The sequence below is a fragment of the Nestor notabilis genome, unplaced genomic scaffold (genome assembly GCF_000696875.1).
Source record: "Nestor notabilis isolate BGI_N333 unplaced genomic scaffold, ASM69687v1 scaffold202, whole genome shotgun sequence".
NCBI lineage: Eukaryota > Metazoa > Chordata > Aves > Psittaciformes > Psittacidae > Nestor > Nestor notabilis.
The window spans coordinates 23,778-37,254 of record NW_009919420.1 but is presented as its reverse complement, the minus strand read 5'-3'; the positions used below and the strand labels follow the sequence as shown (position 1 = coordinate 37,254).

Here is a 13,477-nt window from a genome sequence, read left to right as displayed (position 1 = left end):
CAGGAGGTAATGCATAACCGGTATTGAAGTGTTTGGGAAAAGGTTTAAAATAAACATGTATTTTGATTTTTAAGTTATTAACCAGTAATATGCAGGTGCTGTTAATCCATTCTTTCTGTCATTTTACCCCTCAAACCAGAGATTTGGTCCTTGCTGAAGATTGTTCTGAAATTAAGAAGGAATAGCAAAAATACTCATCCAAGGTGTATCATACTGTATGGTGTTAGCTTGTCAAGGTCCAAGATCTCCCTGTCCTTGCTTTGGCAGTAGTGCAGACCTCCCCCCTGGGTGCCAGTGACTGAGTTGCTGTTCTCAAAATAGTAAAGTTCACATGCAAGCCCTTTGTGCATGTGTAGCAGGTATGCTAGCCAGCCACGTAAAGCTTTCTGGTTTATGTTATATTGTTAATTTTTCAATGATGATTGGATGCATATATATCTAACTGTGATGGTATTTTATCAGTAATGTCAAACTTTCATCTGTCTTTTATAGAATAACAATAATTTGGATGCCTGTTGTGCAGTTCTCTCTCAGGAGAGCACAAAATATCTCTACGGTGAAGGAGACCTAGGTTTTTCTGATGATTCTGGGATTCCTGGACTACGAAATCACATGACATCTCTTAATTTGGATTTGCAGTCACAGAATGTGTATCACCATGGAAGAGAAGGAAGTAGAATGAATGGAAGTAGGACTCTAGCTCACAGCGTTAGTGATGGACACCTTCAAACCAGTCAGTCCAACAATGAACTGTTTCAGCAGGAACCACAGACAGCACCTGCGCAGGTTCCACAAGGATTTAATGTCTTTGGGATGGCTAATACAGTTAGTACTTCTAATCCAGGACAGCATCTTGGATTTCACCTGGGCAGCAAAGGAGTATCTAACTTGGCTCAACAAACGCCCAGATTCAACCCCATTATGGTAACTTTAGCCCCAAATATTCAGCCTGGTCGCAATACCCCTACGTCTTTGCACATACATGGTGTACCTCCTCCTGTACTGAACAGTCCACAGGGAAATTCTATCTATATTAGGCCTTACATCACAGCTCCTAGTGGTACCGCTCGACAGACACAGCAGCAGCCAGGCTGGGCATCTCAGTTTAATCCCATGCATCCTCAACAAGTCTACCAGCCTTCGCAGCCAAGTCCCTGGACTACTCTTCCTACATCCAGTACTACGCCACATACCTCATCGCAACACCCAACGCAGCCAAATCAGCAAGGCCACCAGACTTCTCATGTCTATATGCCTATCAGTTCTCCTACTACTCCACAAGCACCTATGATTCATTCATCTGGTAGCTCACAATCCTCTGCTCATAGCCAATACAACATTCAGAATATATCCACAGGACCTCGCAAAAACCAAATTGAAATCAAACTTGAACCACCACAAAGAAACAGTTCTTCTAAGTTGCGTTCAACTGGCCCTCGCACCTCCACTACTCCCTCTTCCCTCAACAGCCAGACATTAAGTAGAAGTCAACCCACTGTTTACATATCGGCCAGTCCCCCAAATACTGATGAAGTGATCACACGTGGTCAGCCCAAGGTCTACATTTCAGCAAATGCCACAACAGGAGACGATCAAGTCGTGCGGAACCAGCCCACGCTTTTCATATCAACAAATCCTGGAGTATCTGCTGCTTCTAGGAATATGTCTGGTCAAGTAAGCATGGGTCCTGCATTTATTCATCACCATCCACCCAAGAGTCGAGCAGTGGGCAACAGCACCACTGCAACCTCTCCTCGAGTGGTGGTTACGCAGCCTAACACAAAATATACTTTTAAAATTACAGTTTCTCCAAATAAGCCCCCTGCAGTTTCCCCAGGGGTTGTGTCCCCAACCTTTGAACCTACAAATCTTCTAAACCTTCCTGATCACTATGTTGAACCAGAGGGTATCCAGCATCTTGCTGACCCTGTTTTAGCACATGTGGATAGGATCAGTGATGCACGGAAATTGAGTATGGGATCTGATGATGCTGCCTACACACAAGGTAATATTCTTAATATAAATAGTAGCAATTTCAACCACGTTGTCAATTCGATATGTAGATTATGGAACAGGAAACAGTTGATAACCTTTGTGAATGTTAATATAATATCTTCAACTTTAGCATTCATGAGCATTTCCTAAATAAATAAAAAAGCTTTATAAGCATAGATTTCTTTTTATGGTAAAGACATGTAACTGAATACTTGGAGATGATTCTTCTGTTTGTCTTAAGTAGCTATGGTATCTGTCTAATGAAGTAGAGTCGTGGTGTCTTAATTCTTATGTTGCTCTGAAAGAAACATCTAAACTTGTTCAATTTGTCGTAATGATTTAAAGTTACTAGTCTACTGGCAGATTTTTGAATCGTTTGAGATATTGTTTCCACTGGAAAATGTTCCCATTTTTTTTTTCCTTTTTGCAAGTGTTATTTAAGAAGCAAGAAAAGCAGACTTCAGAAGCAATTAGTGGGATGAAGTGTTGGCCTCCATGTTTCCTAATGTGTGCTTGACAATAAAATGGTTAAAGTCTTGATACTTCTGTTATGTTCTAAAATGTGAGAAGGAACACCACGCCAAAGAAAGCTATTTTAAAGGATCAGTGGTAATGGGGAGAGTAAAACTTAGAATACATGATACAGCAGCTCATCCTGTTAATCTTTTTCTTCTGTTTTCATGGTTTTTTCATGCTTTTATTACCAACTTGATGGTTCGTTAACCCTCCTGTGGACTTCTTGTATAAAGATGTTGAATGAGCCTTAGGATATTTAAGCAGTATTCATGACAGGTTGTCACAATAATTTCTCTTTGACCTTATTGGTCTTCTTTGGACATAGCAAACAATTCAGCATTAAAAAACTGGCTTGTTCCACGACCACTCTAAATATTCTTCAGATTAATTTAGCCATTTCGTTTTGTATAAGTACAGTGATCAGGACACTAGAAGCCTGGTCTACATCTAGAATACTATAGTAATGAAGTAAATCAAAAACTGATTATAGTTTGTGTGCCACTTCTGGAGGTTATGTTTTGGTGAGAAAATAATCCATCCTAACTCAAGTGTCTAAACATTAGCTGTCAAAGCCAAAAAGCTAATCATCCTAGATTTGTCTCTTAAAATCAGTGAAGTGTTAAAGAACACCAGAAAATGATTCATCTACGTTTTTTTTCATGTAGAAAAGTAAAACAAATTGCCCTCCAGAAGTGGTATTCCCTTTTCTTACTCAGACAGGAGGCTTGGCTGACTGTTTAGTCCTAGAAGACTTCTAGTGACCCGGAAATTAAGCAATTGAAATCTTCTCCTTAGGCTCTGAATGTTCTTCTAGATCATGAATTTGCTTCATGTATTCTGTTTTTAGATACTTACTGGGGAAGGGTGTCTCTTTCGCCTGTTCTGCATTTCTGATGGGACTGACTTCTACCAGGTCTTCTACTTCATCGCTTGTACACTCACAATGTATGCAGTCATATGTTGAATAGTGAGGCCAAACAATTATTTTGTGGTTGGTCATTCTGTGTATAGCTTTCCATCTCTGTAATGGGCAGGCATCCTATCAAGAAAATACGTAACTGTATAATGGAATCTTTAGGTTGGTTTTCATACTAGGGAGCGTCAGTCCCTCAGTTCAATACTACTTGGCTTTTGACTTTTTCATGTTTTCTTTGTCTTGGGGAGGGGATAGTATGCATAGTTCATCATTGGTACCCCGCTATAGGTATATATGGGATGTATTTACTTAGCACTTCTTGCCACTGTTTTTAATGTAAATATGTTAATTGGTAAGCTAGTTTACTAAGTACATATTTTGCACAGTTTTTGCTTTGGTTTCTTGGAGCTTTTTAAAATTTTCAGAAAGAAAAAAAGCTGCAGGAAACAAATTTCTTAAAATCCTAACCAGTCCTTGTAGATAAAAAAAAAAATTAAAAATTACTTGAATGAGATACAGCTATGCCCCATCTCCAATTACTTCATGTGATCCAAGAATAAAATACAGCTTTATATTTGTCTCTGTATCAGGGCCCACTCTTAAGTGATGTTCTCTTTAAAACATTAAACTAAAAGAGTATTGGAAAGGGAGAACAAGACCAAAATCAATTTGAACTTTTGAAATTGCATATTAAATGACTGAATTTGTGTAGCTTTAAATACAGGTTTTGAAAATGTGCACAAACATAAGTGTGTCCTGAATCTACTGCCACAGAGCAATTGCAATGCCAGAATTCCCCTTTCCTCTATATTTAGCAAACTAAGAAATTTCGAACATTGATAGGCCTGTAGAATAGGGTGAAATCATTGTGTTCCTAACTTAGATTTTTTTCCCCCCCTTAGAAACACAATAACAAAAGACATGCTAAAGTAGTAATTGTTTAAAATTCAAATTCACAGAGGCTTTAGGAAAACAATTATGCATACATCTTCAAACTTAGAAGTATATTTAGTACCTGATTGAGTAGGTGTCTAGGAAAAAGTGAACTTTTGTCCTCCAGCCATTCATGCTCCCTGTAATTACAATGGTTTACAGCCTTTTTGTGGAAAGCATGCACTTTGAATGTCAAAGGAACCAGTGGCATCTGCCAGAGCACTGAATCATGCAGTTCTTGCCAACCTGCTGAATGTGAACAGACTGAAGTTGAAAAAATTGAAATGTGCGTAGTACCCTGTTTGCACATAATTAAAAAGCTGAACACGAAATCTGTTCTGGTTGCAGTACAGTAATGACAAGTCATGGAGGCAATCTTTGTACTTCTTTTCTAGGGTGATTACAGGAAATACCTTCTTTTTAAGGATGTCTGAATAAACGGGTGCAAGCCTGGGACTTTCTGGCTGTACTCCAGGTTAGCCTATGTAAAGTAACTTTGGTGTGCCTATGCTGATCACATAGGTCGAATCCCCTTCCTGCGAGAAGCACAGGACTATAAAAAAGACCATTAAATGTGTCCTCATGGTCAGTCTAAACTGGATCTAGAAGCTGAATTGTATTAGATTCACAGATACAGTGCAGTTTTTTGTTAAAGTTTTTAGTTGCTCTGATCAACACTAGAGGGAGCTGAATACTTAAATTGCTGGTTTCCATTAATACCACAGTGGAATATGGGGAGATTGTCTTCCCCACCCCATTTTTTCCTGCAGCTGCCAAAATGGTATTTAGGCAAAATTAGTAAAATGTATGTGAAAGCCACCACTTAAACCAATGTCTTGCCACTCCCTTACAGAAGTTATTTTTAATAGAAGTTTTGCATAGCAATATCAAGGGATTCTTCTTTAGTCATAATAGTAATTTTGTAATGAGTGTGTTTAAAACCTGTTGGGATTTGAAATTTTAAAATGGTAGTCACAAGGTTGCTAGGAGAATAAACTGGATCATGCCTGGAAAGTGATGTGAAAATGAAGAGCATGTAGTGGTGCTGTGGGCATCCATCAGTGTCTTCCACTCCCTGCACACTTCCATAATGACAGCTTAATTAGTAAATTTGGAAATGGGGAGTAGAGTGGTTTTTCCCCTATACAAGAATAGGTTTAAAAAAAACATGGGGAGTGTCTTGCTTATAGTCTACTCTTGAGTCTGTGCCATGTGTCCTAGAGATACTCTGGTATCACCCTTCCTCGCTTGCCACCTCCAATATACTGGTTGCTCACCAGCATCTGTAGCTGGATGGGTCTGAAGAGCTCTGAGTCTGGTCAGTAGAGCACAGCTGTGCTGCTGCAGGTCAGATGCCAATGACCTCCCCTTTGAACAGTTGCCTCAGCAGTAATACCAAGGCAGTGGAAATAGAAGACACTATCTAAAAGTAGAAATGAAGTGTAGAAGAAGAAAGGGCTTGTACTCTTCTTGAAAGAGTAGAGGTAAAGTAGTCTTTGATTTCCTTTCTTTATAGTAGCAGCTACATTTGTAACTTCTGGAGTTCATAAATGGGAAAAAGTTCGTCCAGTTGTTTGAATTCCTGAAAACCTTTTCAAGAGGAGAGATTGTCTTTTGAGACTACTGACCTGATGATTGCAAGTCTTCAACTAAAATCCTTACCTTGGGATTTCAGTTACCAAGTTTTTGTTACATATGAGTACAGCTGCAGCTTTATAGTGTGACTGGTGGCTACCACAGATAAAGGTTTATGCAAATAAAATTGAACAAAGCTAAGCAGAAGATGAAGCAGCTTTGTCTTTTGTCAAAAGTATCTTTTGAACACATGTGACTCAAAAGCCTGGGCTGAATCTCTGTAAGGCCTTGCAGTTCTGTAACGCCGTACAAAAATAGTTTGGCATGGTTCCTCCTTTTGAAGAACCTCTGGAAGACAAAAATATGATGTGTGAATGAATGAACAGGCAGGAAATGCAACAGAGGGCAGTTCTGCTTGCCAAAGATGTGGAAAGTTGCATCTTTTTAATGTGCTTTTTTTTTGTTTTCCCCTCTGCTACTACTCAGAAAACCTAACCAACCAAACTTGAGTGCTTCTCATGTTTGGTACTTGAAAAAAAATCATGGTGAATTAAACATTATGTTCCAGTCAAAGTTTGCTTAAATGCTTTGTGAGGCAAATTCTTCTTAAAATACCTTGCTATTGCTGCTATTTTATAATTTCCACAGTGCTATAAAGGTATCCATGGTTTATGAAACTGGTCCCAGTTTATATGAATTAATAATTTAATGGATGGATGAATAGCTGTGCAGAAGTTGAAATGATTGTTGCATTTATTTAATTAAATGCTTTTTCATTTTTATAGGTGATTATTGCTTTGAGCAGTGTTGTTTGTTCATGTGATGATATTTAATAGTATACCTACCTTTAATGAAATGAACCCCTTAATTTGTATAAAATTGATTGCATCTCCTGATACTTACATTCTTTATACCTTTAGAAACCCTGTGGTTTAAATGCTAACTTCATAATTTCTAAATTAGGTTTCCTCATGCCGTTTTCTTTACAAATAGTAAGCAGTGTTAGAAATTAGAAACTGAGCTAATGGTTCTGCACCATAGTTCAGGGATAAAATGGCATACAATCCAGCCTCTGTGATAAATATAACTCACGTTTGCCAGTGGTATTGCCTCTAGTACTTTCTGGTTTAGTTTCATGTGGGGTCTCCTGCTATGACAAGAACACTGGATTATATTCCAATCCAAATAGCAATAAAAATCAAAACCTTGACACTTACCTAGCTCTGTATTGTGGCCATTTTCTGAAGTTCTCTTCATGCTACCTGTTCCACAATGGTTGGGTGAATATAACGCAGGGAAACATTTGCTGTTTTCTTGTAGTCATTCTTGTAGATTGGTTTGGTTCTTGAAAAAGATTTTTACAGATTACAGCTAAATTTTGCAAAGCCATCTGTTATGTTGTATGGCTTTCTCATTGTATTTGCTTGTTGTCTGTAATTGATCTGTGCTGTTCTCAGAAATACAACCCTTTGTGTTTTATGGCAGAAATTTTCTTGTGAGGAGAATGGAAAAGCAATCTGTAGCAATGGTTTTGTCTGTGTTTTCCCAAAAGAATACTGACTTTCATCTTTATCTGATGTTGCCATGTGAAGGATAATAAAGTAGATAAAATGGGACTTTATGTATTGCAGCTTTACTGGTACACCAGAAGGCCAGGATGGAGCGACTTCAGCGAGAACTTGAGATTCAAAAGAAAAAGTTGGATAAACTAAAATCAGAGGTCAATGAAATGGAGAATAATCTAACACGAAGGCGCCTGAAAAGATCGAATTCTGTATCCCAAATTCCATCAGTAAGTTGAAACGTCTGTAGGCTATAAACCTAAACCACAAGTGTGGTCTGACACATTAAATTAAAGGAACAGTTGCTCATATATTGACAATATACTAGGGACAATTAATGCACCTAGAATTAAACTGGTAAACAGTGTAGTTTAGAGTGAAGACTAAATATGCATTATTGAACCACAACCTTTCATTTCACTAATTGCTTTGTGAAGTGTTGCTTTTAAAGGCAGTCACAAAAGGTTTGACCTGGTAGTCCTTCCTAATGTTTTAGACTACAAATTAATACTCGTACTGCTTTCCACGCAAAGTACTTATTGGTGATCATGCGTATACCAATCTCAAGGAAACTGATGAATGCACCAGTTTGCAGTGCGAGGAGATGAGCCATTGAGCTGGTGGACCATTGGCTCTGTCCTGGCCACACTCTGGAGTCATTCAGTCAGCTCTGCAATCTGATGAGAGAGAAGAATTCAGTGGGTCTGAAAGCTTTGTGTATTATGCTTGGGTTAAAAGAAAGGTTATTATAAGGGAAGATGCTTTTATCTTCACTTCTGAAATGACTGGATGCTGTCTTCTTATGTGCAAATGATGACTGATAATGAAATGGAAAAATTAAACAGGCAGACTTATTTTTTTTCAGCTGGAAGAAATGCAACAGTTAAGAAGTTGTAACAGACAGCTGCAGATAGACATAGATTGCCTAACCAAAGAGATTGATCTTTTTCAAGCAAGAGGTACAGTATGTTTTAGTACATCAACAACTAAATGCTGGTTTATTTTTTTTTTCCTTTGTCTTTCACCATCTGCATGTATGAAAAGTCTCTAAGTGATGAGTATACACACTATTCGCAAAATCATCACATTAGTTTGAGTGAAACCATGAAAGTAATTGTCTAAGCCTGTTTGGTTGTTTTTGTGGGTTTTTTTTGTTGGCTTTATGATTTTCCTAATCCTACGGTCATTCCTATCTCATACTTAGCTCAGAAGAAACTTGCGATGCTGTTTATTTCATAAACCCTGGGGTGGGAAATCTGATTATTTGAGTATCAAAGAAGACGGAGAAGTAGTTTTCTAAATGATACAGCCACACCTATGTGTCCATCTCTCTCTCATCTTGCACTTTTTCTGTATTGTATTCAGATTCTCAAGTTAGCAAATATAAAGTACAGTTGTAACTTCCAGTGTGCTCTCTTCCTTTTACTATTCTTATCTGCAGGGACACAGCCTCTGGTCATGAGGGTGAAATTATGAGACAGCTGAGCCAATTCAAGAGCTGCCAGCAAGAGGTCCCCTTCTTTGTCTGTTTCCCTCTCTTGCCATTTACTGTGGCTCTGGCTCCGTGTTAGCTTTTAAGACCTGTTGCAGAGCTGATTCTGCTCCCTAGCAAAGCAGAAAATAAGAACTTGCTACAGCTGATGTGAGTGAGAGGCACAGGAAGGGAGAGCTGAGATAGCGAAAGGGAAGGGACTAACGCTTTCCACTTTGAGCAGCAGCGAGCTGTTGGATCGCTATGAAGTTCTGCTTCAGACAGTGTACCTGCAGATAAGGAGAAAGTAGATAGGTGTACTGAATGTAAAAACTTGACCTTAAACAAAATATTCAAATTGCATGTGATTTTTGTCTGTCTCTTACAGTAAATTGGAGTTAGGAATTCCTCTAAGTAATAAATCTAAACATACATAATATACTGTGTAGTAGATAGCACATCTCTTTTAGTGAGTTACAATTTAGAAGGCATCTTAGGTGAAATTTACTAATAAAATGCTGTTAAATATTTGAGTGGCAGAAAAAATATTTTTGAGTTTGGGCTACTGGATTCTGTTTATGACTTTTCTGTTGCATATTTTGGGCAGTAATTTTCTTCAAGTGTGTTGTTGACATTGCTAATATCTCATGGGACTGTATTGACACCTTGATTTAAAAGGTGATAAGTGAGTAATAGTACTGTTTAAGAATTGGTGCCAAAAAAAAACCTGATACACTTTCCTACCCAAGCTTATTTTTAAGACTGCTGTACTTTTTTATTTTTAGGACCACATTTTAATCCCAGTGCTATTCATAATTTTTACGATAATATTGGATTTCTTGGTCCGGTTCCACCAAAACCCAAAGGTACTGTACTGGTAACATTTGGATTTAATACTAATATCTGGTTTGCATCTACTATCAAGATACAGTTTATAAATCAAGTTTAAATGTTGATTATGATATAGATGACTTCAAAAGCATACAAATCCGGCATTTTACTTGTATTGGCAGTAAATAATGCTTCTGTTTGCTCGTTTCCTCTCTATTCATATATTCAGGAAAGAGAAGTGTATTAAATGGGGTATGGTTAAAGATGGATAATATGTTGGGGGGTATTTTAGGTAAATGGAAGCATACTTTTTTTTCTTTTGTTTTTTTTAATGAGAGCACGAGATACATTGCTTAGGGATGAGTGAAACTTGCTTAGACAATGTCATAATTTTCTTCAGGGAAAAGTAGATTTATTTTATTACACATTACAGTAACCCAGTTTGGTTACTCTGATTTCCTGGCTATTGTAGAATTTGTATTAAAAATTACAAAGTTCCCTTTGCAGTAAATAAAACCTAACCTATCCAAGAAAAAAATTAAGATTAATTTTTTGTGGCTAGTTGTTAATATTTGCATTGGCTGATCTTCTAGGAACTCACAAATTTAGGTGTTTTAACTATTCTGTACAACCTGTCTTGAAAATGCAGAGTTAACCCTGAATGGTGTATTAACCTCTGAAGTAACTTACCCTTTCTCATTCTTTCTTTCTTAAAAAGCATCGCTACTGTATTTTAGTCATCTGTTAATTTTAACTGAATTTTCAGTTCATTTTAAATTTCAGTGTAACTACGATGTGAGCTGCAACTTAAACCAGAGTTAACACTGTTGACAAAAGAATGAAAAATAATTCTTTTTGCAGTTGTGATCAGTACTTCCTGAAGCTGTCGCTGTCATTTTGCAGCAGTTGCAGTTGGCTACTTGCTAATTAAATGGTCTCCAGTTGAAATAATTGGCTAAAAGACTTTGCTGCAGTTAAGAATCCTTAACTTGGGAAGTCACTCTTCTTTCTTTCCATCTTTGTCATATCTTCTCTTTACCTTCTGTCTTTTCAAATAGTTAACACATCATGCAAAAAGATGCATTTGTATGCTTGGGAGGATTACTCTATAGCATGGCAGACTAGGCACTGATTTTCCCTTTAGTGTGGCTGACTGCTTGTCTATTTTGAGGAAGAACTGTATATGTTCATTCTAGGTTCAAAATGTTAAATGTATCAAAAGGTTACAGAGCACTTCTTGTCTTAATGAATTTTAGGCTGCTTCATAGACCTCAGACTACTAAATCTTGTGCATGTTTCCTGTGCTGATTAATTTCTACATTTTATCTCCTTTACATGCAACAGTTTTGAACTGGGACCAAAAGGGAAGAAAGCAGAGGGAAAGGATGGGAAACTTGCTTTTTATAGTTTCACCTTGTGCCATTTGGCTGACTTACAATCAAGCTGTAGTGAAGGGGGTGGTAAAAAGCTGCCTCTGTCACTTGCAATAACTGTGCTGTTCTCAGAGGAACAAGATAGTTCTCAGTTACTGAAAAGAAAAAAAAAATCATCTTAAAATTCTTTCCATGCTGTTCTTGGTTAGTAACTCTTTATCTTATCTCTTTCATGTCACAGATCAGAGGTCCATTGTGAAAACACCAAAGACTGTTCCAGACACAGATGAAGATGAGGGAGCTCAGTGGAGTTGTACTGCCTGTACTTTTTTAAATCATCCAGCCTTAAATCGCTGTGAACAGTGTGAAATGCCCAGGCATTTCTGAGCTAACAGGCCTATTACCTTCTGTAAAACCATAGCAAACATTACAAGGAACTATCCAGTCATTTGGGGGGGGCAAAAAAAAGCATTTATGCATAGGATTTTGTAAAATTGAAGGTGTGACGAGATGGTATTTTGCTAATGTTAAATGTCAGCCCACAGAGCTAGTAATACCTCAGTGTTGTGTCACAGGCAGTTGAAATTGATCAGCTGAAAGGTAATCTGCTGAAAGACTCAGTTGCCAGCTGCCTAAACCATGTACAGTATTACCAGTATCCCAGTAACACACTCCATGTTCAGTGCTTGGGTGTTGCCCATCCTCTCCTCTGCCCCAAAGTCACTACTGAATTTTGACAGGGCAAAGGAATAGAGTGCTAGTGGTTTTGTTTTCAGAACTTTCAGTGAAACACTACATGCACAGAGGAGATCTAAAAGGAACAAGGTTTAACTATGTAAACTGTTTGCTGCCATTTAGTGCCTTCGATAAAGGGAAGAACTTCACAAATCAGTGGTACCTTTTGCCTTGTCTTCCCTGTAAACATCTCTGTGAAGCCACAGTACAATCACATCTAAAGATGAAAAGGAAAAACTGCATGCGTTGTCTGTACAATACACACAGTGAAATACCCCAAAGCTTTTTTCCTACTGTACATAGCTCTAGAGCCTGCTTTAAGTGATTTCTTTTCTTCACCTTTATTATTTTCTTGTACTTCTGTATGTATAGTGTAATAGTCTTTTTGTTAACTTTCTTTTTTTTTTCCCTTTAAGTGATTAAGCACGATCATGTCCCTTTTTTTTTTTAAGCTTTTATCTGAGAGAAGCAATGCCTTAAAATAAGAGCATTAATAAGAAACTATGCACAAAATAGCTTTCCTCTGCTCATTCTGTACATTGCTCTTGTAAATGCTGATGATCTGTGAAGACCTGCAGATGCAGCGTGGTAAAAATGCAGGAAAAGATGGAAGAGTTATGCATATAGTTCACTCTGTACACTGAGTTTTACGGTGGGTGACACAAGGTAGCATTTTGTCTGGCGTGAGGAAACTTTGTACTAAGAAACTTTCAACCCACCAACAGATCGGCATCCGATTTAAGCTTGCTTCATCTGCTGGGTATCTTGCAGACTCCTGAAGAGAGATTCATTGGGGAAGTACATACAGTGCCAAAATCAACAGCAGCAGCATCATACAGCTTTGTTCAAGGACTTTAAATGCTTTCCTGTTTTGGCAGCCAGTTTCTAAACCTGACTTTGTGGTGAAGTCTCGTATTTATAGAAAACAAGGATAGCAATATTTAGGACAACTGAAATAAAGGCTGGAAAAGAGAAATCAAACAGACTTGAACACTGAAGCAACCTCAAGCATCTCTTTATTTTGATGATCTATTTTTTTAAGGAAAATACTCAAATGATCGGGGATGTATGTAACTGAAATCAAGCAAATGGAATTCCAGTACAGTATGCATGAAAGACGGCACACAAAGAATGATGTAGCAGCACTTAGCGTGAGGCTGGAGGGAGTGCTAACAATGTAGCAAGAGACAAAGTAGACTGTCACCCACTGTAAACATTTGCCAGTGGACACTTTTATTAGGAGTTTTACAAGTGATCTATGTGAATGCACAGAGGCCTTTGTTTTGAAGGCTTTGCATTTTTTTTTATGTGGGAAGAAAATGCCAATCCCAGGTAATTAGGCAGTAGACCCAAAGCACTTGCATTCAATGCATTTTGTTTATAAAATGAGGCCTTGTTTTTCAGCTTCATCTGCAGTTCTATGTGAAGATTGACAAATCAGTTTTTACCTGTTTATTAATAAAACCTAATTTGGATATCTTGAGTTGATGGTTTTGTGATTTAGCTGGGTAAACTGCCTTTGTAACAGATAAGTTATTTATAAAAATTAAAAAAAAAAATTATATTCTAA

The 13,477-nt window shown here is 37.7% G+C and overlaps 1 protein-coding gene across 1 annotated transcript; it reads left to right on the top strand.

Annotated features, from left to right (window-relative positions):
• The first annotated feature begins 484 nt into the window (after window positions 1–484).
• On the top strand, window positions 485–13,477 carry TAB2 (TGF-beta activated kinase 1/MAP3K7 binding protein 2). Its single transcript, XM_010010207.1, has 5 exons — window positions 485–2,005; window positions 7,567–7,727; window positions 8,363–8,456; window positions 9,754–9,834; window positions 11,414–13,477. Exons 1-5 carry the CDS (start codon window positions 613–615, stop codon window positions 11,557–11,559), a joined length of 1,875 nt encoding a protein of 624 aa, XP_010008509.1. The 5' UTR covers window positions 485–612; the 3' UTR covers window positions 11,560–13,477.

Coding starts and splice junctions, on each gene's coding strand:
- TAB2 (XM_010010207.1), top strand. CDS start 613: ATGACATCTCTTAATTTGGATTTGCAGTCACAGAATGTGTATCACCAT. Junction 8,457..9,753: donor TGATCTTTTTCAAGCAAGAG/GTACAGTATGTT, acceptor TTTTATTTTTAG/GACCACATTTTAATCCCAGT. Junction 9,835..11,413: donor GGTTCCACCAAAACCCAAAG/GTACTGTACTGG, acceptor TTCATGTCACAG/ATCAGAGGTCCATTGTGAAA.